Source organism: Octodon degus, unplaced genomic scaffold (genome assembly GCF_000260255.1).
Source record: "Octodon degus isolate 3935 unplaced genomic scaffold, OctDeg1.0 scaffold00002, whole genome shotgun sequence".
Taxonomy (NCBI): Eukaryota; Metazoa; Chordata; class Mammalia; order Rodentia; family Octodontidae; genus Octodon; species Octodon degus.
Genome location: NW_004524578.1, coordinates 35,570,921 through 35,598,490, shown reverse-complemented (window position 1 = coordinate 35,598,490; position 27,570 = coordinate 35,570,921). Strand labels below are relative to the sequence as shown.

The window sequence follows — 27,570 nt, the reverse complement described above, 5'->3', positions numbered from 1 at the left end:
CCTCTTTGGCCCCATAATCTCCTTGATCAGAAAATTTGGGACACTACTGAGTTACATGACGTTACAGTACAAGTTCTCATATGTCCTGAGCCTTAAGTGACCTTGGAAGACTAGGGCCAAAATATTGACTTTCCTTGCAGCCCTCCTTTTTCTCTAATTTTGGTCTGCAAACTTAAGTTGTTAACCATCCAGAAGACAAGCTTATTGTTATTACCATACAACTTAGGCTGTTAAGTTTAACCTCACTATCTGTTTGAATATCAAACATCTTGGGCATAACATGGAACAGGTATTTTTCATCAAGTATTGATATGTTGAACTTTAAGTCCCTACAGAATATGATGAAAAAATATTTTAAAAATTAAAATATATTTTAAAAATAGGCATAAAGAATTATATAATTCTTATGTTTACACATAAGTCCAGAAATCTAACCATACAACCTTGTAGCAGGACAGTCCCGCAACATTCTTTTTCCTGTCTCCTGCCTTCATTCACCACCCCCTTCTTTTTGAACAATAGTCTACCCGAGAGACAGCATGGCAGCTACTGGCATGTCATGACAAGCAGCCCATATTCAGAAGACCAGAATGACAGGCCCTCCAAGCATGAACCTACTATTACAAATTGCCATCTTCAGTGCAGTTGCTTAGTTCACAGATGTCTGTATATATTAGTCAGGGTGAGAATCATTCCAATTAACTGCTAGATTCAAAAATCTTCTGAAGATTCTTAGGATCATTGCTTTACCCATCTTCTACACATAACTATATGGCTTGCCACTGTCATTTCTCCTAGCTCTTCTCTTTGCTCTCTTTCATTGTGACTCATCCACATGGCTGACACTGACAGAGGTTCTACAATCTGAGGTACAGGATCCCAGGATAAATCCTAAGGGAATTTGACTGACCTTATCAGATCCAAAAGCTACAATTCTTGTTGCATAAGTCTTGCTTTATCTTGGTCTTAACCATCCAGCAGAAAAGTATAAAAACAAAGTATAAGAAGTAAAGTCATGGTGTTTTGTTGAGCTGTAGGGGACTCAGGTCAACAATTTCTGACACTGCCAGTCAAGAGGAAGACCCAATACTATTATGGACTACTGGACTCTTTTAGAATATTTTGCTAAGTTAACACACCTATAATATTCAAATGATGGAACTAAACAAAAAAGAGGAGACAGATGAATGTCCATTTTGCATCTGTGTATTCAAAATGGTTAGGATAGATATATAGTTGCATTCTATTAATGAATAGAGAGATTTGTTGTAATAGTGTTTGTAAATAGGATATCATGTCTGCATCTTGTACAGCAAATAACCACTAGGAAGAGAGTGTGCAATGTGTTAATTATTGAAACTGTCATACCAATTTGATTTGAAACTGTCTCATTACTATTTATCTCTCAATAAATTATGGAAATAAAATAACATATAATAAAATAAAATTCTGGTACAGGGCCAGAGATATAGCTTAGTGGCACAGTGCCTGCTTGGCAAGTGAGAGGTCATGAGTTTGATTCCCAATACCAAAAACAGTTACTAAAAATCCTGATATAGTTGTTCACTGCCAACAATTTGGAACCTAACTTTTAAATATTTGCCTTCAATTCCAGAACTCATAGACTCATAGAAATTGCTTTTTAACAATCTAGCTTATATTTTTTTATTTATTTACTTTTTTATATTTGGTACAGAGTCTCACTACTCAGGTTGGACTTGTAGTGATTCATCTGTTTTCAGCCTCCATAGTGCTGGAATTACAGACATGAACACTACGCCCAGACTCAGTGGCAGGCTCACCTGAGCCTGTGGATGGGGCAGGCACAGCATGTGGTGCTGAGGGTCAAGCCTCAGTCCCTGCCCTTGTCTAAGCAGGTGCTTAGTCCACTGAGCTATCTCACTGGCCCTTACAATCTAGTCTATAAAGGTACCAGTAGAATCTACCTTAGTGCAGGAAGCTATAATTTTAAACAGAGATTTAAAATGATTTGCTTGGTGTACACACCCCACCCTCCATGCCTGTCCTCTGTGAGCTATTTGGCACTCTGGTCCCTCCGCCTTTCCTGGAGAGATAGTGTACCTTAAGTTCAGCAGCAGGCATCTACTCAGGACCCAGGGACCCATTTCTCATCCCATACATATGAAGTACTATCTTTTGAAAGTTTAATTTTCCTACTAAAACACCCCCCTCCCTCTCCTTCTATTCCCATGAGTGTGGTACATATCAGAGCTCTTCCTAATTTTCTTCTTGTAAACTTTCCCATCTTGAAATTCAAGGAGGTCTCAGAACAGGCGGCTTTCATTAGATGCTTGTCTGGGAAGCATATCATGGAGAAGGAATACATCTAAAATAAAATAAAAACTGAAGCAGAACAATATTCTTTAATCAGCATTTGACATCACCCTTTTCTGTCTTTCTGGGCCTGGGCCAAGGGCCTTGGAAAAACGATGAAACATCATGAGGCTAAGTGGAGAGACAATTCAAAACAGAAGGCTGCTTCTTTAGATTTTGAGTTCCAAACCAGAGACAAGAATTGTTGGGGGAAGTAGACTGAAATACATTAATATGTAAGGTACAGATTTTCTCATCAGTTGGGAGAGCAAAATCCAGGCAAATGGTAAAACTTTGGGAACCTGGCATTATTGATGTTACCCTTTAATGCTTGGCTGATTGTATATTTTATTTATTCAAGAGGTAAAACCAAATATTATACAAAAGAAATGTAATTTACAACACAGACTAACAGAGTTATACATACATATTTATGAAACAATTCCTTTTTCTCCTTCCTCCAAAATCCCATTAATTTGGTGAATATTTCTTATGCTAAACTGATTCCCAAAAGGTTGTCTTCATAAATAAAATAATAATTACATATTTGCTCCAAGAAATTCTCTTCCTTTCCTCTCTCTTCCAAGTGACTACAGCCTAAAGTATTCAAGTATCTGAAGCAAAGTTTTTGATTTTTTATTTTCTAGAAAGCTTCCTGCTCAATCTCCTTTTGATGCTTAACTCATGGTGAATTTACAGTGGGTTTGCAGAAATGACTTCTTGGTTGATGACTGGCTATTAAAGAATAGATCATGCAAAAGAAAAATAAAGTTCTAGTGCTCACAGACAGAAAAATTCATGGTCTTTTACCCTTCATTAAAATATGTATGCTTAGAGTTGTTTTTTAAAAATGGGGAAGAGTTTGCTCTGATAGTTCAGCTACTCTTTCTGGAAACTAGCATTACTCAGCTCTATCTTCATGGAGGTTTAAGAAATGCAGGAGAATGGATCAGATACTTCCCGCAGTTACATCCTGCATAGAATTTTCCTTAAGCCAAACACCTCCTCTCGACATTGCATTCCATGCAAGAAAGTTAGTGTGGATAACAAGCAGATGCAGTGCTGACAGCTCCTTGCATGTTCGTGATAAGGGAAGTATAGTGGTAAAAATACTCTTCTGGACATGTGGATCTGTCTTTTGCCATGCACAACGCTGTGCAAGTTACTTAACTTCTCTGGCCTCTTTTTACTTTACCTGTAAAATAGTATCAACACTATCTGCATTGTACAGTTGTCATGAATCTATGGCACCACTCAGAGGTAAACTTGGTAAGTGAATGAGCAGACCAGCATAAATTTAAGTCATATTATAGAGCAGATGCAAGCAAACAAACATGTCCTTGTAACTGGAAGAGTCATTATGGTGCAATAATAGTGCAGTATAGAATTTCTTTGGGTTTGAAAAGAGTTTTGACCCTGATATTCTTTTCATGGTAAAGACATCAGAATGTTTTCATTGGCTTAGCTTAGTCCAGATCAAATTAAGAAAAAGAGACAAGTCAAAATGATTATCTTTGCTACTTGTTCTGTGATGCGTTTCTCAAATGTATGTTTAAGTGGCTGGTGCAAGACACTCTCACAAGTACCGTGTACCCAAGTGACTTTCTGTGTCCTCATCACCCCAGTTCTCTTTTCTCCCCTATATTTTAAAATAAGTGACAAATCTCAGTGCAAATATTGGGACATTTCTGCCAAAGCTTCCTTTCTGCTGAAGTGATTTAGTACTTCTACCTTGCTACAGACCCCCTACCTAACACATGTGTTTAGTCCCCAGTGTGAAGCATAGGCTCTTGTGTTTCATAAGGATGGGAAAAGAGGATGGTCACAGAGTTCAGGGGAGTGAGAGGAAGAACGATGCCCTGCTCACTTGGGGTTTTGTCTTCCAGAGTTCTTGCTCCGTTTTCCTGGTTGCACCAGTATCAAGGCCATTGGATGTGTAACCGATGGTACACATCTGTCCTGCTGTTGCCCTGGTGACAATGTGTGGCCTTGTTCCTGGTGGTTTCTTTAGTTTTACAAGCTGGAGTACCCCGGGAGCAGAGGTGAGCAAGGGATCTTGTGTGGGATGTGAGCCTTCCCCTTTAGAAGAACCTACTTGGAGAAATGGTTAATCAAGACACCCTCCCCTTCCTTGACTGAAGCAACAACAGCTGTGGTCTTATCTATTTGAAAGGAAAACGGCCATATGCAGAACTGAATGAGGCCTGTTGTTTGGCTATTCTTCTGTGTTTACTGCTAAGAAAATGGCTTTTGATGGTTATTATCAGCTACTTTATTGTGGAATACGGAGAAAATACCTTCATATCAGTTTTCATCGAAATAAATCACTTTTAAGCATATAATCTATAATCCCAGAATGATAGCCCTGCAGCAGTAGGTACTGGGATCACTTACCCTGTCTTTCTGGCCAGGGGCTGGGGAGTATGATGACTCTTTCCGCTTTGTCTACCACTTTGGTTTCTAGAGCTATCTATCTACCACCTGGCATTCTTTCTGAATAGCTATTGGGCAAGAGCATCAGAGAAGAACTGGCTGAGAATGGAACAGCACCACAGGATAATAGGCAAAAGGGAAAGAAAGGAAACTGGAGGAAGAAAATAGCACTGCCTGGTGCCTCCTAACAGAATTATATGGCCTCGTGTGTTTACTCCAATCACTAGGTTAACAGGGAAAGAAGCAAAAGAACAGCAGGCTTCAGTGTCCACAAGTTCAGTCAGTCATGCAGAGAGAGTGGGCTCCTCCCAAGGGAAATTTTTGCAAGCAGGGAACAGTCAAGATATTTTGAAATGTAATTCAGATTCCAGAATGCAAGTGGGTGGGGCAAAGAGGATGGGCTACTTCTGCTGACAGCAGATTAGGCCATTTATAATGTATTTGAAGTACTGAAGTGATACCACCACAATAAATGGACACTCAGCCCCAGGCTTCAGGGATACTGGCAAAACCAAAGGGGTTAAGTTCATGCACTTAAATGTTCATGCACTTCTGACTTGTGGGAGCCGCATTTGGTGTTCCTAGCTCCCTGACCTCAGTTACCTAACATTTGAGTTTGTGTTCCCACTTCATTCTGTTTAATGTTAACTAAGACTTCAGACTTAATTGCTTTTTAGTTTGCCATATTGGTTGTTAAAGCTATATTAAATGCTAAGTAACTGGGTGTGGTGGCACACACCAGCAATCCCAGCACACTGATGCAGGATGATCAAAATTTTGAATCCAGCCTGGGCAATTGAGTGACTTAGCAAGAACTGGTCTCAAATTAAAAATAAAGAGATGGGGATATACCTCGGTGTAGAGTTGGGTTTAATCCCCTGTACCATTACAACAAAGTAAATGATTGTAAATGATATGATTCAGACACAAGTGGAATTATAAATCAAAGGTCATAGATTCAATTCCCACCTTCAGATACCTTTGTATCAAATCAACATTTTGGGGAAAATCCAACCAATCATCTGGCAATTATGGACACTATTTTTTCAATATTTTATCTTAATTTATATGTGTTTATGTGAACATGGTCACTGCCTAATATTAAACCACTATGAGAATCTGATATCTGCCACTGACACATAGTATAATGTTTAATGCATTTGTGGAAACATAATTTTTTTTTTTTTTTTTTTTTGCGGAACCAGGGATTGAACTCAGGCCCTTGTGCTTGCCCGGGAAGTGTTTATTCTACTGAGCCATCTCCTTGGCCCGGAAACACAATTTTGAATACTAAATAAAATAGTCTAACTATAATTGGACTTTATTCTACTTGGATATTAGTGTTATCAAGGGTTGGGGAAGATAAAGAAGTGAGGAAACAGCTAATGAAGCAGAAAGGTTTATTTTATTATAAATAATTTAGCTTTTGGGAGTTTTATTCCATTTCCATTTCCAATTGTTTTCCTGCCCAAGGAGCACTGAGATTTATCCACCTAGCTAGCACCATTCAAGATGTGAGTCCTTTTTTTTCTTTTTCTTTTGCCTAAGATAGAATTTGAAGGCATCTTGAAATGAGATAAAGAGGTACTTTTAACATTTGACAAGATGTCCTAGTCCTATGGGACAAAGTAAAGGAGGACAGGGCCCAAGAATGAGAAGAATATCACCAAAATGATTTTTTTAATGATATGAGATGAGCTGAACTTTTGCTATAGAATCCAGTGTGTACCTGAAATGCAAATTAGAGATAAATCCGCAGGTGATTATAATAACTTAAATTTTACATGAAAAATGCATTAAAAATTAAAAAAGAAAATGCATTAAAAAGATTCACCCAAAACATTATTAAATAATAATTATTTAGAAAGAATTTAACAGTGGTTAATCTGTGTGAATCACCACAGTGCGTGGTCTTGAAGTAAATTTAAATTATTCTGCTGAAAAATATTGTAAATATTTCTATACGTAAACACATATACACTACTCACATTTATAGGTTCCCCAACTAGTGGTAACCAAGGAAAGATTTCCACTTCAATTTCACATCATTAGAGAGCAGATTTTATTTGGCCATGTGAAGTCAATTCTTGGGGCTTAAAAGAAGAGATTATATGCTCACTGGCATAGCAGATTCCTAGCCATCCTGGCTTTTTCCTTCTACCTTTTGTGGTCCCTGAATAAATCTGGGGCCAACTTCTTGTAACTATATTACTGAGTGGGATGAGGGGAAGGGAATGAAAAAGGAAATACTGTTCCCACTGCCTTCCACTGGAGAATTCCTTGGATTGACTTCCTGAAATCTCCTTCTGTTTGCCTTCACCAGGAATGGCGGCCCTAGATAGTAAGGCATCAGGGAAGATGGGGATGCGAGCTGTAATCTATTACATGACTACCACCATCATTGCTGTGGTGATTGGCATAATCATTGTCATCATCATCCATCCTGGGAAGGGCACAAAGGAAAACATGTACAGAGAAGGCAAAATTGTCCAGGTGACTGCTGCAGATGCCTTCCTCGACTTAATCAGGTAGGTCCTGTCCCTTGGGTATGTTCTGTCTACCCAACCCCCTTATTTTGGGGAACTAATCAAACTCTGAAAGAAGTATCTGACTGAACCAGCCTTGCCTGATTTGAAATGAAGGCCACATCTTCACTTCTTTCTAAAAGAAATTGAAATAAGGCACTATTTTCTGGTATTGTATGGAATAGGTCAGAAGGATAAAAAGAGAGATAGATTTTGAGAGGCCTGAATTCAGAATCTCATCACTAAGTTTTCTCCACTGTGAAGCTCACATTGGAATATAAATAACATTTAACCTACTTTTTAAGTCTCATACTTTAAGGCTGTTTTTTAGCCTAACCATTGAACCCCTAATTTGGAATGTATTTCATTGTTCATTATACAAAACACAGTTGATTAAGGGATTTTGCAGAGCATTTGGTCATATCTGTCCAAAGCCTTTCCTTTTGAATCATTTATGAAGGAATTGGTGGATTAGTTAGAATATCAAAGGATGAATTCTGTATCACTGTTTTATTACAAACCAGATATTGATTATAAATGAGCCATTTGGCCTTTGAAGCAAACTTGGTAAGAGATAGCCTTCAACAGAACTGTGTAGTAAGCCCAAGTTTAATCCTGGCATATTCCTGCCTTCTTTTCTATGCATCTGCCCTATACTATCAGGTCTTAGAAAGAAGAACTCTGTATACTCAAAAGGAACATTGAAGAAGGTTTGCAAAGGCTTAGACACTGTTCACAGAACCTCCCAGGGATGAGAGAGACTGAGAACTAACAGCAGTATAGAGCTATTTTGTCTCTCTCCTGGGTAGAAAGGGAGTGCTTTTGATAGAATACCAAAAGAGATATAGCCATGGGAGAGAGGCTTCAGGGTAAGAGCTCTAGCTTTAATTGGAATAAGGAAGCTGCCATCAAATTTTTCTGAAAGAGAGCTAAAAAATATATACTTGAATTTCTTTCTCTACACTACCGTCAGTACCACCAGACAAACACACAGGCAACCAGAAGGCAAGAGAATCCATGTACAGATCCATGGGAGACCACAGGAGTCAACCATTGCACAAAGAAAACTAGAGAGTAGGTCTAAAAACTCTTTCTAGCTCCAGAGATTTCCCAGAATAGGCCCTCACATCGTCCATCTTCTTGGCACTCACCATGTAACCCACCCCGCCTGTCCTCCTGAAACCTAGCAGCAAAGAATTAGGAAAGGGTTTCCCACGGCCACTTGAAGACAGCTCATTCAAAGGATTGACCTCATTGCAAGACGTGGGTCTGTGTGAGTAAGATTCACAAGAGATTTGGGATCCAGAGGGCCTTGTCACCAGCACTCTCAGTCCCCCCATAGGCATCACCCAATCCCATGGTGTTTCTTCTTAAAAGTCCTTCTCAGGGGACTAAAGAACAGTGATCTAAAAGTATCAAGTCACCTTCTAATATTATTTTCTACCAAGTTGTCACCCTAGAAGTTGTTTTTATTTAGTTCATGCAGTAACTTGAAACTTTCCATCATATTTTCATGAACTTTACTCTCAAGTAGTTTGGGTTAGGAGTCTTTTATTACTGTCAATTTTCCTGTAAGTTTCTATATTTACTTGAACAATTAGTATCTTTTTATTTGTAGTTTCATTGGTCCATCAGAGCACTGTGAGTTTGTCCCCTTCTTTGCCATAACAACAAAACATGACTCCTGCCACTAATGAGTTACTTGGCTTCCACATTTATCCTAGGAGCTCCTGAGCGCAAACATCTATCACGGAAATAAGTCCATAGAGCGTAGATGAGAACAAAAAGGAAATATGATGTTCTAGATAGTAGAATGAGAAGGATAAGAATTTACATCCTTAAACCTATAACTTTGAGGGCATGTGACTTCTAGAATCGCAAATTTAGGATCACATCCTCCCAGTCTTCTATCTTGGATTGGTAATGATGATTTAATCCAGTCTCTTCTTTACAGATGAGTGAACTGAAACATAAATAGGTGTCATGACTTGAACAATGTCATATTCCCATCCGCAGTGCTACCTCTCTCCCAGAATGAACTCCACACTGCTCTGACACACAACACAGTCTCTGAGAAAGTGACAATCCCTGCTTTGTGGGCCTCAAGATCAGCTTTTGTGGACCATCTCTCCATTGGCCACCAAACAGCCTCAGAAGCTACTGCAGTTCAGTGCCAATGTCCAAATCTCTCTTTTGGGAGAATTTTTTGAAGAGTAAAATTTAGAGTCCAACCATGAGTTTTCACTCAGAACTCTTGGTTCCTGAACACATAGCACAATAACTAAAAGAACCACTACTGAATAATACCACAGTCAGTCACACTACTAATGATAAAAGGTATTTCTAGTCTCACTTCGATCTTTCTAGGAGTGTTTTGATTATGTAATATCAAAATAAGAAGTCTCATTGGCTGGCAAGAAGACTATTGAGTTGAATTTGTGTCTCGTGAAAAATGAGTTGTACAGGCCACACTTACCGATAACTATCTATTCCATTGAAAGTCATAAAATCCTAAATCTTTGTCTTTTTCACTTGCTACTCAATTCAATGCAATCTTTACCTTAGACATGATCAAATAATATTGAAAGAACAAACTTACTACACTATTTGAGAAATTTGTCAAGTAACTGCTGTTTTCTTTGCAGGAACATGTTCCCTCCAAATCTGGTAGAAGCCTGCTTTAAACAGGTAAACACTACAGCAATTCATTCACCTTTGAAAACTTTTCTTTGGCTTACAGAACCAGTGGGAAGTCCCCCAAGCCTTCACGGCCATTGCAGTTTCTGTGCAACCACATGGAAAACAGCAGAGTTTTCATGGAAATTTAGGGAATTCGGGAAAGTGGTTCTTACTTTACATTGAATGCTTACTACTTATCAGATAGTAAGCAGTGGGTCTGGCCCAAAATAGCACATGGGTGCCTGCCATTGTGAAGAGGGCTAATCAAGAGGTCCAGTTCCTCTTCCTTTCCCCAGTGCTCACACAGGAAAACCCAGCAAGCAAACAAACTCCAGTATATAATGCACTAACAACCTACTTTAAACAAAATTGAATTGGATATTCCACTTTCTAGGTTTGATTTTAAAAATCACAACTGTTTTCATTAAAAATCTATTCAGGACTTTCAGAATTCTAAAGAAGAGAAACAAAATATGAGAAATATTTCTAAATATGAGAAATAAAACCCATTACCATATACAGAATGCCTATTGTGTGCCATGTGCTTATATTATATTTAATCTCCATATAAATATTGTGGGGATTATATCTTCATTGGACTGATGAGGTTCTCATTTGAAAGAATAGGGAAAGTATGCAAGAGGCACATGTTCTCACAAATAGAAAATGCCACACCAACCCAGAATTCAGACTATGGTGCTGACTACTGATTCTACCCACTTCCTTCTACTCCTTTTGCTTCCCAGAAAGTGATGTTCAGGTTGATGAGCCACTTACCTGGAGGTTATTGTGAAGTCCATTCTTTTTAGCTCTGTAGCTAAGCAATTCTTGGCTCACAAAATTATGAACACAAATACATTTTACTTTTAGGGAATAAAAATCAGCAGAGTTCATTTTAACCTCACTTGACTATAATAGCTTTGTTGCCCACAATATGAAAAGGGAGATCGATATTCTGTAAATAATAGTTCCCAAACTCTTCCCCATGTGCCACCAATTCACCTACATGGCAGCTCTCTAACCTTTCTGCATGGAATCTCAAAGCAAACAAGACAAAATCCCAACCTCATGAAAATCAGTTGTACACATGTAAGTTTCCTTTGTTTTTGCTCTTAAAAAAAAATTAAGATTATTTTATCAGGTAATATGTGCACATATTGCAAAATTAAAGGGGAATCATTTCTTTAAGAAAAATCTTAGGAGGGCAAAGTCGAACTTTTTTGTTCAAAAATAGTTATAACTATAAATAATAAGCCCTATACAGTACCATGGATCTTAATATTCTAGTTATTTAGCTGCCTCTGGGTGATGTCAAAAATGCTGATTTCCAGATCTTTCAGGTGGGAAAAGTGCTGTTTAGCAGTATTGGTTGCATTTAGTTTGGGAATGCATTCACAGGATTTTGAAGAGAAAGCAAAAGTATCTCCCCAGACCTGTTTGGCTTAGATCAGAATTCAAATGAGGTTGCAATTTCTGAGTAGGTTGCAAACTGTGTCTAAGGGGAAGGAGTTGGAGACACAGGAAAGGCTGGTGGGGGTAGAAAATCTACCATGAACAATTTATAAAATGCATAAGCACCCAACAGAGTAATGAGATTTGGGAGTTGACTAGATTCTTTGTTGCTTGAAATTACTAGCAGTACCGCTGATTGTTCAGGGTTGTGTCTGCAGTATTGACAGCTAGCCTTGCCCTTGTGTGGGAATAATAGATTCCCAACAGACCAGAAAGTCTCCCGCTTACTCTTGGCAAAGAAATGGCCAAGCACTTCATGTCTGGCGATTCTCTCCCTGCACTCTAAGTCCAGGCAACACCCTTGCACCATTACTCTTAGTGTTGCTTTGCACCCACCCCTATTAAGACCAGGAAATTAAAATTATATAGGGATGGGCTTCATTGTTTCGTGTGGTCAGAGCAATATTTTCACCATCTCCTGCGAGGGGCATCTATGCAAAACCATGGCAGAAAGGCCATTTATGGGCTTGAAGAAAATAAATTGTCATCATCAGCTATTCATTAGGCACCTATTCTTAAGACTGATAATATCAGGAATGACTTTATGAGTGGTCATCTAGGACTTTTTATTTTACTACCCACTGAAATCTCCAAACAGGTTTAATTCCAGAAGGATTTTGTCACTGAGCATCATTAGCCAACATTAACAAAGTACTATAAAATTTGTAAGAGGCTCTCATATATTATTTTTGGCTTGGTCACTGCAACAACTCTATGAAGTACAGTTATTCTTGTTTAACTACTATGGAATATGACAGAAGGGGGGGCATGTATTTGGTCAGTGATCCTGTAGCATCAGACCACCATAAAGTAAAAGGACTCTGGTGAATATTGGAATTTATGGCTTTTTAAAATCCCTCTGTATTGTCTTTTTTACTGGGACTTCAGAGAAAGTGGACTCCCATATGTGTGGTTAGTCCAATACTTTTGGCTAGGTATCTCCTTCCTACGACGACTAATTAGGTACTTGAGTGCGTGTATGTATAGTATGTATCTGTACATAGATATGCCTGCTTCTCTGTCTTTGTCAAGGAATATGGGTTTTACCACATATGCATAGAGAAATAGATGTTAGGTAGATGAATTAATAGATAACAAATGGACCATTTCTATAGCATTCTGCTTTGATTATTTTTTTTTTCCAGTACGGGGATTGAGCTCAGGACCCTGCACTTGCCAGGCAAGCACTTATTCTACTGAGCTATCTCCCCAGCTAGCATTCTGCTTTGAATACAATGTAATATTTACTATTGTGGAAAATTTGGAAAACAGTACCATAGAAAGAAAAAGACAAAAATCATTCCAATCCTGGTATGCTTTTATTTTTAAGTTTAAAACCAACTATGAGAAGAAAAGTTTTAGAGTACCCATCCAGGCCAACGAGTCTCTCTTGGGTGCCGTGATAAACAACGTGTCAGAGGCCATGGAGACACTCACGCGGATCAAGGAGGAGATGGTCCCAGTGCCGGGATCTGTGAATGGGGTCAACGCCCTGGGACTGGTTGTCTTTTCCATGTGCTTCGGCTTTGTGATTGGAAACATGAAGGAGCAAGGGCAAGCCTTGCGGGAGTTCTTTGATTCTCTTAACGAAGCCATCATGAGATTGGTCGCAGTGATAATGTGGTATGTGTTTCTGTTTGCTATGTAACTACATACATGTAAGATGGGTATCAAAATGTGTTAAGTACTGAGGAAGACACCACCAGACCAACTGTGGTGACCTCACTCTGGTAAGCACTCTGGTAAGCACAAGGAAATCAGTGCACTTCTGAGCCTTCTGAGCCTACATGTAAGCCTCTCAACAAGTTTCCTTCCTCATTTTCAAAAGATATCAACTCCTTTTCCCTTGTGCCAGTGGAATCCCACTCCTCACTGGCCCCCTTTGCATCAGCACAGTTATTAATTTCAGAGATATTTATTGTCTACTATGTGGCAAGCAGAGCACATAAGGCACTCCGAATACAGCAGTGAAAACAACATGCAAGGGCATCCTCTAGGTCTTTAATTTTTTTAAAGAAGATAGACATAGGACTGGTGAGATAGCCCAGTGGACTAAGCACCTGCCCAGGCAAGCACAGGGACCACAGTTCGATTTCTAGTTCCACATGCTGTGCCAGCGTGGTGGTACATGCCTATAATCCCAGCACTGGGGAGGCTGAAAACAGGAGGATCATTATGAGTCTGAGCTGTGTAGTAAGACCCTATAAAAAATAAAATAAAAATAAAGAAGATAAACATAAACAACAAAATAAATTATCAAGATGCTTCAGTTACAACTGCTGTAAAATATAAAGTAACCTAAATGGTAAAGAAAGACCTCTAAATTTGCTAAGACCTGAATGCCGAGGCTAGGCCAATCCCACAAATACCCAAAGAATTGCATTCACACTGGAGAGAAAAGCGAACGCAGAAACCCTACACTGTCAGAAAAGTTCAGGTCTCCTCTCTCTATCTGAGTGAGCCTTAAGAAAGAAGTGTGCACACCAGCATTGGTGCAATGTACAGAAGGCCTCGAGGAGAGTACTACAGCCCTCAAGCCATGATTTATAACAGAACTTCCTTTAATAAAGCTGAGAGCTGGGCTGGTGAGATGGCTCAGTGGTCTAAAGCACCTACTTAGAGCAAGCTAAGCTAAGCAAAACACAGGGAACGCGGTTCAATCCCCCAGCACCATATGCCAGACAGCCCCGCCCCCTGGTGGGCTGAGCTGGCCACACACACAAAATGAATGAATGAATAAATAAATAAATAAATAAATAATTCTTTAAAAAAAAATAAAATAAAATAAAGCTGAGAGCAGGAGACAAAAGAAAAGACTAATCCAAAGAGGAACGTTGACCTTGGAATGCAAACTTACCCCAGCAGGGAGAGAACACTTTGCTTGCTTTAGGCCTTGTGTAGGGGTTGCTTTCCTTTTATCCTTTAATTTTAATATCCAAACTCTTTCCTGGCACCTGAGGCAGAAAGGCTTCCATTGCTATGAAAAACCCTCACTCCCCAACATGATTAAAAACGCCCTTTCTCTAATGCCACCAAAGCCCAAAGAAATCCACATTTCAGGAGTTTGCACAAGACAGATATGAACTTGGGCACAAAGACAGGTCAGAATGTGATCTCTATGGGGCCTCCAATTGGAAAGCTCCTTTGAAATCCTGGCAGGGCTGAAAGTGGACATTTATCTTCACATTATTAAAATGTCTTCACTGTTCACCTCTTCCATGAAAGAAACTCATTCAAGGCCACTGAATGAACCTCACATGTAGTCTTTCTGACTGTACATTTGCCTATACATTCAACATTGAGTTATTACTTTCCTGCATACAGGTACTCCTATAATTTCCTGGTCTGTACTTTTAAGGGATTTTTGAAAGAAACATTGTACTGTTCAGTTCCCAGTAAGTCCACCTCCTTAAGGAGGATAGCTTCTCTGTTTTGGGTAATGTGAGTTTAGTGGTAGTTTATTGCACACAGCAGAAAAAAGGATTAAAAGACAGGCAGCAGAGCCTTGGGGCAACGACGGTTATGTCACTAGGTCCAAGTCATTTTGTTATGAGTTGTTCATTCTCTTCAGAGTCAGCAAGAGAAAAGGCAGGAGCAGCCTAGAGACAATAATTACTTAATTACACCTATAACCTAATTGTGTTAGAACATGCTTGCACATTATAAATTGTAATAACTGAATTTATTTATGTACTATATAGAGCAAGTGATAGTTTTCCATTTGCACTGTAACAAAAAACTCTTAAAGTAAGTTTATCTAAATAAAAATGATGACTTGAAGAAAAATACTAAGTAATGTTTAGGTGATTTGGAGATACGAAAAAAAGTAATAAAAGTGGCCCTGGAATAAGAGAACTGAATATAAATCTGCAGCATGGTATTATGTGGCTCTTGCTTGAACTGAGGGAGCAGGCTGAGATGTGGAAAACACACCCAAGACTGTGGAGATAGGTCAGGTGGGCTGTGGCAGTTCCAGGTACTTGGCGATATCCAGAGGTAAGGAGAGGAGTAAAGACCAGCAAAGTATCCTACATGCACTGAAAGGATAACCACTCTCCCTAAAGTTTTCAAAGATGTAAGAGTTTTAAAGATGTGTCTTAGAGTAAGACTGGCTGACAGGAAAGCCTGATTCAACAGTATCCAGGGAAAACTTATTTTAAGGAAATTCATAGTTCCTACAAATTCTAGACATGTCCTAGGGAATTGCCATGGAATAGCTTGTTAGAAATCAGACTCTTGATCATGCATGTGTTGCTTCTCCCTAGGTATGCCCCCCTGGGTATCCTCTTCCTGATTGCAGGGAAAATTGTTGAGATGGAAGATATGGGCGTGATTGGAGGGCAGCTTGCCATGTACACGGTGACTGTCATCATCGGCCTCCTCATTCACGCCGTCATTGTCCTACCTCTCCTATACTTCCTGGTAACCAGGAAGAACCCTTGGGTCTTCATTGGAGGTTTGCTGCAGGCACTCATCACAGCACTGGGGACCTCTTCAAGGTAGGCATGACTGGATTGGACACTTCTGTCACTGAGACACAGTAACTGACACTTGCAACTCAGAGGTTTAATTTGGCTCATGGTTTCTGAGGTTGCAGTGCATAGTCCCTAGCCCCCAGGCAGAAATAGCATGGGGAGAACCCACAGGGAAACAAACCTGCTTATTTCATGGTGACCAGGAAACAGGACACAAGGGAAGAACTCAGAGAGAAGGGGACTAAGGACCTGATAGAGTCACCAAAGTCACACCCCAGCCAGACACACCCTATGTGGGCTTTACCAATCTAGGCATCATCTCTCAAGCCAATCAAATTGACAGTCAAGCTTAGCCATCACATTCCTCCAGGACAATGTGTCTAAACTTTTACCTTGAACTTGAGCTTCTCAGATGAGAGGTAGATGAAGGCTTCGGTGCTGGATTTTAAACTTAAGAAATAATGAATTTGCTTTTTCATCCCTATTTGGGATACAAGGAATTCTTAAATCCATTGGCTGCATGTTCTTCCATGGGGGTGGGCAAAATGGAAGCCACCTGTCCTTTCCTATCCATTGCCATTACTGTCTTGCAGTTGAAATGGCAGAGTGACTGGGCAGTGGGTACTCAATGGGGAAAAAGCATGAGTGATGCCTCAGAGGAACCTGGAAGCGGGACAGCTGCCAAATTATCCCACGAGGGGCCCACACTGTTCCTGACCCTGCTCCCCTTTTATACAACTGCTGACTTAGTTCCCTTTTAGTTAGGAGAGGAAGGAACTGTCTGTCCAAAAGGCCACATAGACAGAATGACAGGAAGGACCCTCCGCTGACATGCCTTATTTTACTGTTCTCAGTTCTGCCACCCTGCCTATCACCTTCAAGTGCCTGGAAGAGAACAATGGCGTAGACAAACGTGTCACCAGATTTGTGCTCCCTGTGGGGGCCACCATTAACATGGATGGGACAGCCCTCTATGAGGCTTTGGCCGCCATTTTCATCGCTCAAGTCAACAACTTTGACCTGAACTTTGGACAGATTATCACAATCAGGTACAAGAGAAGAGTTCAAAATAATATTTTCTTAGCAATGAGTTTTTAACAAATAGCATAAAGACCAAGGATGGAAGAAGACATAGTTGAGAAGAGAATCCCACATTAACAAGAGGTTGGGATGGATTGAAGGAATAGATAGATATTTTTATTAGCTGTGACAGATGCATGTGCTCATTAACAAAAAAATGAATAACAGAAATGTAAAAAGCACAAAGTATAGCTTGTTTGTCACCACATCGTTGCATCTTTTTTTAAAGCAATCATTATTTATGTTTGGCTTGGAAAGAATTTTGCTTATGCATAGACACAGGTCCACTTCAGGTGTTTTGTTTTGATTTGTTTTTAGTACTGGAAATTGAACTCAGAACCTTGTACTTGCCAAGTAGGCAATGTACCACTGAGCTAAATCTTCAGTCATTTCTTTCTTGGTAATTAATCATACTATAGATACTGTATACCTTTCATCTGTTTTTTTAATCAATATATCATTTACAAATCAAGTTCATTAATGCCAACAAAATATAGTGTGAATATTTCTCTTTTTAAAAAAGTTGTTATACTTCAATAGTACGTTAACTTTTATAGGCAATATTGGGAAATAAAATGCACTTGGAAAACTGGAACTTTTTTCACTGTGGTAGGTTTTTAGGCGCTATAGGAAAAACGACAGAGCTGGGGATATGGCTCAGTGGAATAAGTGCTTCCCTGGAAAGCGCAAGGGCCAGAGTTCAATCCCCAGTTCCGCCAGAGAGAGAGAGAGAGAGAGAGAGAGAGAGAGAGAGAGAGAGAAAGGTGACAGTTCTAACTGGCAAGTTAGATTGAGAATTTAATTTTTACAGGAAAATTTTTAAATTATTATGTTCAAGGTATTTAGTGAAAAGTAATCTTTTTATAGCTTTTCCCAGTCTGTTAGTTTTCTTCTGTAGAGACAATCAATGTTACTTGCCAGTTTCTCTTATTTCCTTTCAAAGATAATCCCTGCATATCCACGTGGGAATGGATATCCATGCAGGAGCACAACTTGCTTCTGCCTACTGCAAGTTGCCATGTACAAGGGACCCGGAAGTCTAACTGCCACTGGAGACGTTAAGCGTCATGATCTAGATCTGCCTCTGATTTTCACTGTTGTGCATTTGGATTTCAATTATTATGAACAATATATTTTGGGGATCAAAATAAATCAGATTTTTTCTTGTCACAGTTTTTAATTGTGATAGCTTTTATACACATAGAAAAGCTGGAACAATGTTATGACAGATATCCTCTACCTAGACCTAAAGCTTGCTAACACTTTCCATTTTTGCTGCCTCCCTAACCCCTGCCATCATGATATTTCATCCATAATCATTGACTGTACAGCCCCTGAGAATAAGGATGATCCTCTACATAGCCACAACAGGAAGCGTCTTGAAAATACTTCCAGGTTTTCCAGTCTAATCTTCAGATTTTCCCAGTTGATCCCAAAATGTCTTTTATAGCTTTTTTTCCCAGAGCAAGACCAAATCCAGGCTTATGCAAAACATTTGGTTTTACGGTTTCTGGTAATCTTTATCAGTAACCTCACATTTTTGTTATGTTTATTTAGAAATAAGTTATCTTGGGCTCTGTGTACATACTGTATGTTACTGGGAAAGAATATTAGCTGTAGGGTGCATTGGAATGAAAAAGATGAGTCTGGTCATGGCCAGAGATCATGCACTGATCTCGAGGTTGTGGGAACCTTAAGCCCAGTCTAATCACTGTGAAAACTGGAACATCATTATCTCAGCTCACTTGTAACCTATTCTCTAGCACACTTTGGCATATTGATTGAAAAATCCTAAGTCAGGACAAAGATTCAGCTGCACAGACAGAATTAAAAATAATGAGAACAGTCTTAATGGCTTAAACAAAGTAGAAGTTCACTTCTCTGTCATATGTCCCTGCTCCACAAAGCCCCCAAGAGCTGCTAGGTGTTCTGCTGTGTAAGGAGCCAAGAGTATAGGGTACTTCACAATCTCTGGGGTATTACCCTTACCTGGGTGGTCTAAAACGGCTCATCACCACCCCCAAATTTTGGCCAGTGGAAAGCTGAGATGTGGCTTAACCTTTAAGTTACAAGATCACTTCCTAAATAAATAAATGTCACAGAATATTGACATAGAAAAAAATAACTAGATCCCTTCTACCCATGTCTCCTAGGCTAGAACTAAATCTAAGCTTTAAAGGAGACTGGGGAGTGTAGGCTTCATTTGGAGTAGCCATACAGGATCTAGAAGTGCTAGGGCCTCTGTGGGGACTTAGGGCTTTATCAATACCACTTTAGATCTACATGGCTTAATGTTCATAAAGCATGTTTATACCCTCACATCACCCTCTCAAGTAGGCACTGAACCAGATTTCCAGCAGGTTACACACTTGACAAACCAGTCCACATGACCATACCCCCCCATACAGATCTACAGAACATTAGCAATCATTTTGTTTTTGAATTTAACTTTTATGATTACATCAGTTGGACAAGTTTAGTCCTATTATAACTCTCCACTTGGATAGGCAAATTATTAGGAATAAATTGTTGCTGTAATTCTATGGCATTATATACATACAGACACTTTCAGGAACATCAAAAAGAATATAGACATCAATTCCTTCATTAAAGAGGGCTGAAATAGTAGGACCAACTTCATGAGGGTTGTTGTGAAAATTACGTTAAATAAGCCATGATTACTGTAGTAGATCACAGTCAGTAATCATGTGTTGACTAGTAATATAGTAATGCAATCATTTTTCTTTTTAAACTCATTCCTGTTTTTCGGGTGTGTACTTTTCTGACAACAGCAGGCATTGTTACCAGGTCTGCTAGGCAAGGTGCTCTCCCCAGGGTGGGATTTGTAAAAACGTTTTCTGTTTCCACACTTCTTTCGACAGCATCACAGCTACCGCTGCGAGTATAGGGGCAGCTGGGATTCCTCAGGCGGGCCTGGTCACCATGGTCATCGTGCTGACATCGGTGGGCCTGCCCACTGACGACATCACGCTCATCATCGCAGTGGACTGGTTCCTGTGAGTACCCATGCTCTGCTTCTGCCTCACTCCCCAGCGTGCCAAGCAGCTGGCGTGCCTGCCAGGAGACCTTGGAGAAGAGGCCCAGCTCAGTCTGAAATGAAACTCTCCTCACTGATCCTTGGCTGAGGTGCCATGTGCGCTTACTCGCCTGTCAGCCTGCTGGGAACATCTGGCTACCACGGTTCTCACCCCATAAGCCATTCAGAGTTGGGAAACCTGCTCTCTGCAAGCCAGTGTGAATCTGCAAGGCCCCTTCTGAATTGCACAGCGTATCCCCTCGGTGGTCCCACTCGCTGGCTCTGGCCCTTCCTCCTTGCACTTCCCACTCCAGTGGTGAAATGCAGGGTGGATGTTCCCATCTGAGCCGCACAAGCTGAGCGCTGGCCATACAGACAGTGGGAAGACACCTAGCATTGTTAAGTGGAACTGATTTCAGGCTCTTGGGGAAGTTCTAACCGCCGGGGCTCATCTCTGTGTCCTCTTCCCTTGTGATTTCAGCTAACATTCTCTGACCTTTGCCTCTCACAAGTTTCCTACCACCTTCAAAAAAATTCTGTCCAGGATGCCCAAAGCCTATGCCTAGAACACACTGGGTACTACAGTCCACATGCTGACTTTACTAGAACAGATAGCCATGGAGAGCCACGCGTGTACAGTAAGCCGAAGCTCCCAGCACGAGTTTCTCGGTCACTTGCCTCATGACACAAGGCAGGCTACCCATCACCGCAGTTTTCACCTCTGTATAGCAGGAATAGTCACATCTTCTGCTCCCTGCTGGCACTATGAGCACTAAATGCAATGACGCATATGTCAGCGCACAACCCGCTGTAAGTTTACTAACTATTCATACACCTGGAGTCATCCTAACTGCTTCTATGTCCAATTCATTAATATCGCTCAGTAACCTTTGCAATATTCTGCTACACGTGCTTGAGAAAATGAGCGTAAAAGAGACAGATGACACTTAAGTATTATTATATGATAGTTTTCCCCATAGGGACCCCCAAGTGTCTGGATCACACTTTGAGAACTGCTGATATAAAGGAAGGTGAGTTAGAGAAAAGAGAAATCTTAAATGAAAGAAGAAAGAGAAGGGTCAGTTCCCACTACTGGTGTTCTACCTACAGTCACCTTAGTTACTGAAAATTGATTGTCCATGTGGTCCTAATAATTTTCATAGCTACGGAAGCCTATGCATCTGGTAGGTAAGCATGCAGCGGGTAGATACACCACACTAAACTTTAAGAGATGCTTGTAGCTGGATGTGGTAGCACATGCCTGAAATCCCACAACTCTGAAAGACTGGGGCAGGAGGACTGCAAGTTCGAGCCCAGCCTGGGCAACTTGGCAACTTAGCAAAGCCTTACCTCAAAATAAGGGGGAAAAAAAAGATTGAGAATGTAACTCAGTCTCAGTACAAAGGCCCTGGATTCAATTCCAAGTACCACCAGGGAAAGAAATTACTGGGAGGAGGGGAGGGGACAGAGAAAGGAGGGGAGGCAGGGAAAGGAGGAGAGGGAAGGAGAAGAGTGAGGAGGGGAGGGAAGGGGCAGGAGAGGAGAAATATAAGGAGGCGGGAAGGGTGAGCTCCTAAGGACTCTGTTGGCCAGTTCACAGTGTAGGTTGAAATCTCCACATGCTGACAGAAGCCTCATTTTCTTTCCTCCCCGCCACCCAGGGACCGCCTCCGAACCACAACCAACGTACTGGGTGACTCCCTGGGAGCTGGCATCGTGGAGCATTTGTCACGACATGAACTGAAGAACAAAGATGTGGAAATGGGTAACTCAGTGATTGAAGAGAATGAAATGAAGAAACCGTACCAGCTGATTGCCCAGGACAGTGAAACTGAGAAACCTCTTGACAGCGAGACCAAGATGTAGACTAACAGAGATGCTTTCCTGAGCACCAGGGCATTGACACCATCATGAAATGAGTCCCTCTCGTCAGGCTCAATCTTTCCAGTGAGCCCTTTCCCTCCTCTTCTCCCCACTCTGGTAGGACTGGAAGGAATTCACCCCAAAAGGGAGGATTTTTGTGGCAGCCAAAATGTATCGTTTTCATCCCACATTAACAATTTGAAAATCATCTCCTATTAGTCTTACGTAATAAGGTAGTAGGATCAAAGCTCATCTTGATCAGGTCTCCCCAATTTATGTGGAATAGGACCCCACAAATGTGACTGTTTTATAAGTTAAAGAGTCTAACAACTAGGCTAAAATATTTTAAGTCTACTTTCAAGTTACAAAAAGCCTTCTGAACATTCATCTCAAAACACAGCAACACACTGAAAAGCAATCAGCTGTCAGTTGGATAGTAGAAAAAATTGTTCCCCTCTCCTGATTTGTGGCTTCATTTTACTGGAAGTGAGAAAATGTACAAAGGTATCCCACAGAGCTGGGAGGAGGGACAGCAAGTGAGACTTCCACGTGGCTGCGGGCAGGTTGCATCGGATCTCTAGGCCTCAGCGTCCTCGTCTGCATGATGAATGACTTCCCTAGGTGCCTCTGTGGCCTCTCGGGCCCAATCTTCTTGTGACGTCACAAAAGAGCCAGCCTGCACTTCCCCCATGGAACTCCCTGCACCCAGGATCAGTCGATGGAGTGTGGAGCTCTGAGAAAGAGCACTTCATGGAAGTGAACACTTCTGCAATGGGACAGGATGGAGTGCGGTTGGTTCCCCAGCTCCTGCTTCTAACCATCAGTTAGGCAAGTTGCAGAGGGAAGGCCATTCCAGGAAAGGGATCATGCACGTTATTCTTGGCCTAGTTATTTCCAACAAGAGAAGTATTCCCTTCTTTCCTCCTCTCCTCAACCTGAAGGGACTGCTTGGGGAGGATGCCTCCCACCACTCAACTGACTAAAGATCCTTAGGAAATACACAGAGTAGCAACTACAAGGGTGCTGGTGGTCTATTATGGAACACTACAGAGCTAGAGAAGAGGGGAACATGACTGATATCAGAAAGGATTTTCTAAGACAAGGGTTTAGATCTTCCTTGAGGAAAAATAAAAGGAAGAGCTTCATTTGGGCCCTTTTTTTTCTAACCCAACACAGTTTTTCTTTTCAGTTTTGAGTTGTTTCCCCCAGGAAACATACACACAAAAATAGTCCTTCTTACATATTTTTGGAGAAGTCAAATGAATGCACTAATGCAGGTCCAAGAGCAGAGTTGGTGGCCTCTTTTCTGAAAATAGTTTTTGCTTTCATCAGGTCTTACAGAAATGAAATACTTATTTGAGTTGAAATCCCACTTAGCAAATTATTCAAAACTTGTAGCTACAGCAGGGTTTGCTTTATTTTTTTCTGTGTGCCTAAGAGATACAGCAGAAGACAAATCAGTAGGAAGACAATGTCGATGAGGTTGCAAGGAAAGACAGCAGTGGCATTAGTTTCAGCCAAGACAGCTCCCAGGTTGAAGAGATTCATTTTTGTCCCCTAAAAGAGTATTCAGTCAAAGATACTCAGCAGGAGCTGTCAGACGGTACCAGCTGTGTTTGAGTTTCTGCCTAGAAATGGCAAAGAATAGATTTAATCATGCTAACAAACTGAAAATCTAGACCTACACCCTCTGATATACAATTAGAAATTTATTTTATAGAGCCCCTGAGCACTATGTGCATGTAAAAGTTAACATTAGGCTGTGATAGAGTAACCATTTAATGCTGAGGCTCTATGTGGGGAATACACTACACAAATTAATGTACAAGGCAGCCGTGACACCAGTAGAGCAACAATTAATTGTGTCAAAGTAACTCTGCTACACGGTGTGATGTTTTTTATACTAACCATTTCTTATGAAAGCAGGTCCTCTAGGGCGATTCTCTGGCCAGCCGGCACAGGCTCTGCATATATACGCGCCTAGTGTGGACCAAAAGGCGTTACTGTATAGGTGTATTTTCAATAAAGAAAAAAAAATAGTTTTACATTAATATGCTGGTGTGTTGTTATTCTTTTCCCTGAAAGAAACTTAATTTTCTGTTTGTGGAAGTATTGCCAGCAGCTCAGGGCAAGCTAGGGGAAGGATGCCACACAGCACCATAATATCGTGGCAGGACGCACTGAGGGAGTGAGCCAGCCATGAGGAAATAAGTAAGGACACGTCCTCCTGTCAGCGCCTAACACTGGAGGCGGAAACTGGAAAGGGTGAGGAAACTGGCCTGCGCTTACTTGTCCAGTCAGATTCAGAATTTCTCAGATGAGTGGAATCGTTTTCATGTTGGGATTGGTAAAGGATAATGCAACCATGGAACTCTTCCAAAAAGTGATATCCAACCTTCACATTAAGCAGACTGATCTGTGTGATGACTACTGCCATTTGTGCAAAGAGCTGAGTCAGTACAAGGGGTATTTTGGAATGAGCCACGCGCTAATGAACCTCTTTGCATTAAGACAGACTTATGGGTGAGTCCTTCCTCACCTGCTTTTACACAAAGAGCTCACAGGCATCATGAAATCTCCACGTTGATCTTGTGCCAACAGACCTTTTCATTTGACCCTCTGCCTGAAGGGGACAGTCACCTAGAGAAAAGGCTCTTAAGTGAGGCCCATGACCCCTGGGTCATCCCTGTGAAAACTTCAACGGGTTTATAGCTCTTGAAATTGTGGGGAAAGTTCTGCACATTTGCCTGGTTCCTCAGACTTCATGAGTTTCTCTACAGGGTCTTGTGACCTTGCCCCCCCAAACTGCAAACCCACTGCACTGTATTTGATCAATGCATTTCTAACTTTTTTTCAAGGCATACAGTATGCGGTATTCGCAGCCAGTTTGGGTCTAGGAAGAGGCTGCTCAGAATCCAAAGGAACAAAATCCAGGCCACATAAGGAAATCAACGTCTGCAAACTCAGGTCGCTATCACTGAGAAGCCACCCAAGAGGCCCGCAGCCCACCTGGTCCAGGGTGAGGCCGTGCTCCCTCCTGGGGAAGATGGTGGCAATTGTCAAGGGACATGGCAGTTCAATTCCATGGTGACCAGAACAGAAAAGGCAGCTACAGTTCCCTATACCTTGGAGTCACAAATCTGTTCACAAATGGCACTATGAAAAGTTAGCAAACCCATTTCATAATTTTTTAAAGTCCTACCTAGACCCTGTGGGCCTGTGTCTTTTATTCTCATCTTTATCCTGTGACCACCACTATACAACTCAAGCAGGATTCCCTTTCCCAAGCCAAAAAAGCTCACGACCAGGAAAATCCTCTTTCCCATGCCTTTAGTCGCATACACGATGTTGAAAATAGAAATTGAAGAGCTGTTAATTGCATGGGTCTGAAGGACGCTCTGAAGAAGGGCTCCCTTCCCGCGAGAGGAAGGCTCTGTGCCTTCTGCTGGGGCCGCCCTCGGGCCCTTTCCGGAGCCCGCCCGCCCTTGACCTCAGGCTGCTGTGGATCATCCAGGCCTCCTGGAGGCAGCCCCCCTCCCCCTCCACCAGGGTGGTCCCAGAACTGGGGCGACAATGTCCAGCTCTGTGTGGCCTCGTCCTGGGGCCAGAGCAGTTGAGAAGTGTCACGCCTAGGGCAGACTCGGAATGAATAAGCCGACACAAAAAGAAGAAGGAAGGAAGAACAGATAACTGAAGCGTAGCGTCCTAAAAGGGAAAGTAGAGATGAGCGTCTCTGGGCTCAGGGAGGCAGGGCCTGGGCGGACGATACCTAAAGTAGCCACCAGGGGGGGGGCAAGGAACTCACGCAGGGCTGATGTCTCTGGAACCCTAGGAGGGGTGCATCAATCTATTCATTAATCTACGAAGACAGTCAAGTAGGTAAAAATTCCTCACGGCCCTCAGTTCACGCTTCCCTCTGGTCACCTTGCTTCTGTCTCCAAAAGAGCGCTCTGCTTTCTGGGTACCCTCTGTCTTCTGCTCCCTTGTGTTTCTCTTCACCTCTGTCCCCCACCTCTCTGCACCTTGCTGGGAAATCCCAGCTCCCCACCCCCCACCCGGGCAGGTACTCCGGAGGCAGCACAGTAACTTTTTCCAGCCGGGCTCGCGTCCTACCGGCAAACTGCTGTCTCCACCTTCAGTTTAGAAACAGTCACATTTTGTCAGATTCTGCACTTTCTAAGTAAGGTTGTCAGATACAATACGAGAGACCTAGTTAAATCTGAGTTTCAGATACGTAAAAATAATGCTTTAGTGTCAATGGCGAATAATAAAGTGTTAGTACACAAGTATGAACACCATGCCTTCCTATTTGTGAATCTGGTGACCCAACACACCAGTGACAGGAAGAGCTGACAACGGCTCATGTTTGCTTTGGGAAGGGACAGAACACAAGAGAGAGGATCTGTAAGTTGGGGGGGGGGCATTTTCTTTATAAATATCGTTCCACTTTTTGAGGTCTCTCTGAAGACTTTCTCAAGAATGCTTTAAAAAGTCCAGATCCGACATTTGCTACTATTTACTTGTTCTGGAGACAGTATCACTCATTCTGTGATCACCATGGCCTAGAAGCCTGATGAGTCGCCTCTAAGACTCCACAGAACTGTCTGAAATAAAATCAGCAGTGTTTCCATTATCCATGCTTGGAATGTTTTAAGGCTGGCATTTGTTTTTCTTTTCTTCCCTTTCCTACTTAATCCTTCCTTGCATGCCTTATTTCTTCAACCCCACCCCAACCCCAGATCAAGTATTTTCACTAACCCATTACAGAGCTGACAAATTTGCCACTCACATGCTCTTTTCCAATGACAGACACTTTTTGTTTTTTTCATTTGGGGGCAGCTTTTAGAAAAGCACCCATGCTATTTATTTTTCATGTATTGCTGTTCAAAGATAATCACTGTCTGGTCACTATGAAGTTAGGAATGAGGCACTTAAAGATTTTTGGGGAACTCCAGCCTCCATGGATGGGAATAATCCCTAAGAAAGCCCCTTCTGTAAGCCGTGGGTGAAGGAACCTGAGATGCAGGGCCCAGCTAGTACTGAGGAAGAAATCACGAAATCGCAAACTCTTTCCCAATAACGACCCAGACACAACTACATTGCGGAGAGCAGACGCAAAACAACACATCTGACACAGAGGATGATGTCAGATTCTTTTCCAACTCTACAGGATCAGGCATCAAAAAAAAGACCTAAAAAGCAGCTAGCCAGAAACTTCGAGGCAGAGTTCACTCAGGTGAAATAAAGACCACTCAGCTGACCTAACCCAAACCCAGTGTCTAAAGCCCTCACCCCCTAAGGTTTCTGTCAGCAACACAAATCTGAAAACTGTCACCACAGTCCACTGCCATGGCACCACAGCGCCTTAGAGAGGCACTTTTTCTTCAAGCCCCTAAGGGACTATTAAGCAACAAAATGGAAAATAAATTGAGAAAGTCAGCATCTAGACTTTAAAAAGCTTTATGCTTCCTAAAGCTTAGAGGTCTCCAGCTACAAAGTGATGTTGAGTCTAGACCTGCATACAGCAATGGGTTGACTTCCCAGTGCTAAACACAATTTCCTTTCTCTTCCTCTCCATTCTTCTCTCTGTCTTTCTGTCTCTGTCTCTGTCTCTGTCTCTCTCTCTCTCTCT

At 41.5% G+C, this 27,570-nt stretch overlaps 1 protein-coding gene across 4 annotated transcripts in view; it reads left to right on the top strand.

The window, feature by feature from the left end:
• Positions 1-23,966, top strand: part of Slc1a3 (solute carrier family 1 member 3) — an 85,131-nt gene extending 61,165 nt beyond the window's left edge. For 2 of the 4 annotated variants that reach the window (XM_004623433.2, XM_023711974.1), the window contains 7 exons: positions 7,091-7,295; positions 9,938-9,980; positions 12,814-13,106; positions 15,749-15,982; positions 16,813-17,007; positions 19,921-20,055; positions 21,737-23,966. In XM_004623433.2, the coding sequence (XP_004623490.1) occupies positions 7,091-7,295; positions 9,938-9,980; positions 12,814-13,106; positions 15,749-15,982; positions 16,813-17,007; positions 19,921-20,055; positions 21,737-21,941 (1,310 nt within the window). In that variant the 3' untranslated portion in view covers positions 21,942-23,966. Of the gene's footprint in view, positions 1-4,235; positions 4,377-7,090; positions 7,296-9,937; positions 9,981-12,813; positions 13,107-15,748; positions 15,983-16,812; positions 17,008-19,920; positions 20,056-21,055; positions 21,107-21,736 lie in introns of those variants that run through there. The other 2 variants (XM_023711973.1, XM_023711979.1) reach the window with 2 other exon arrangements.
• Positions 23,967-27,570: the final 3,604 nt, after the last annotated feature.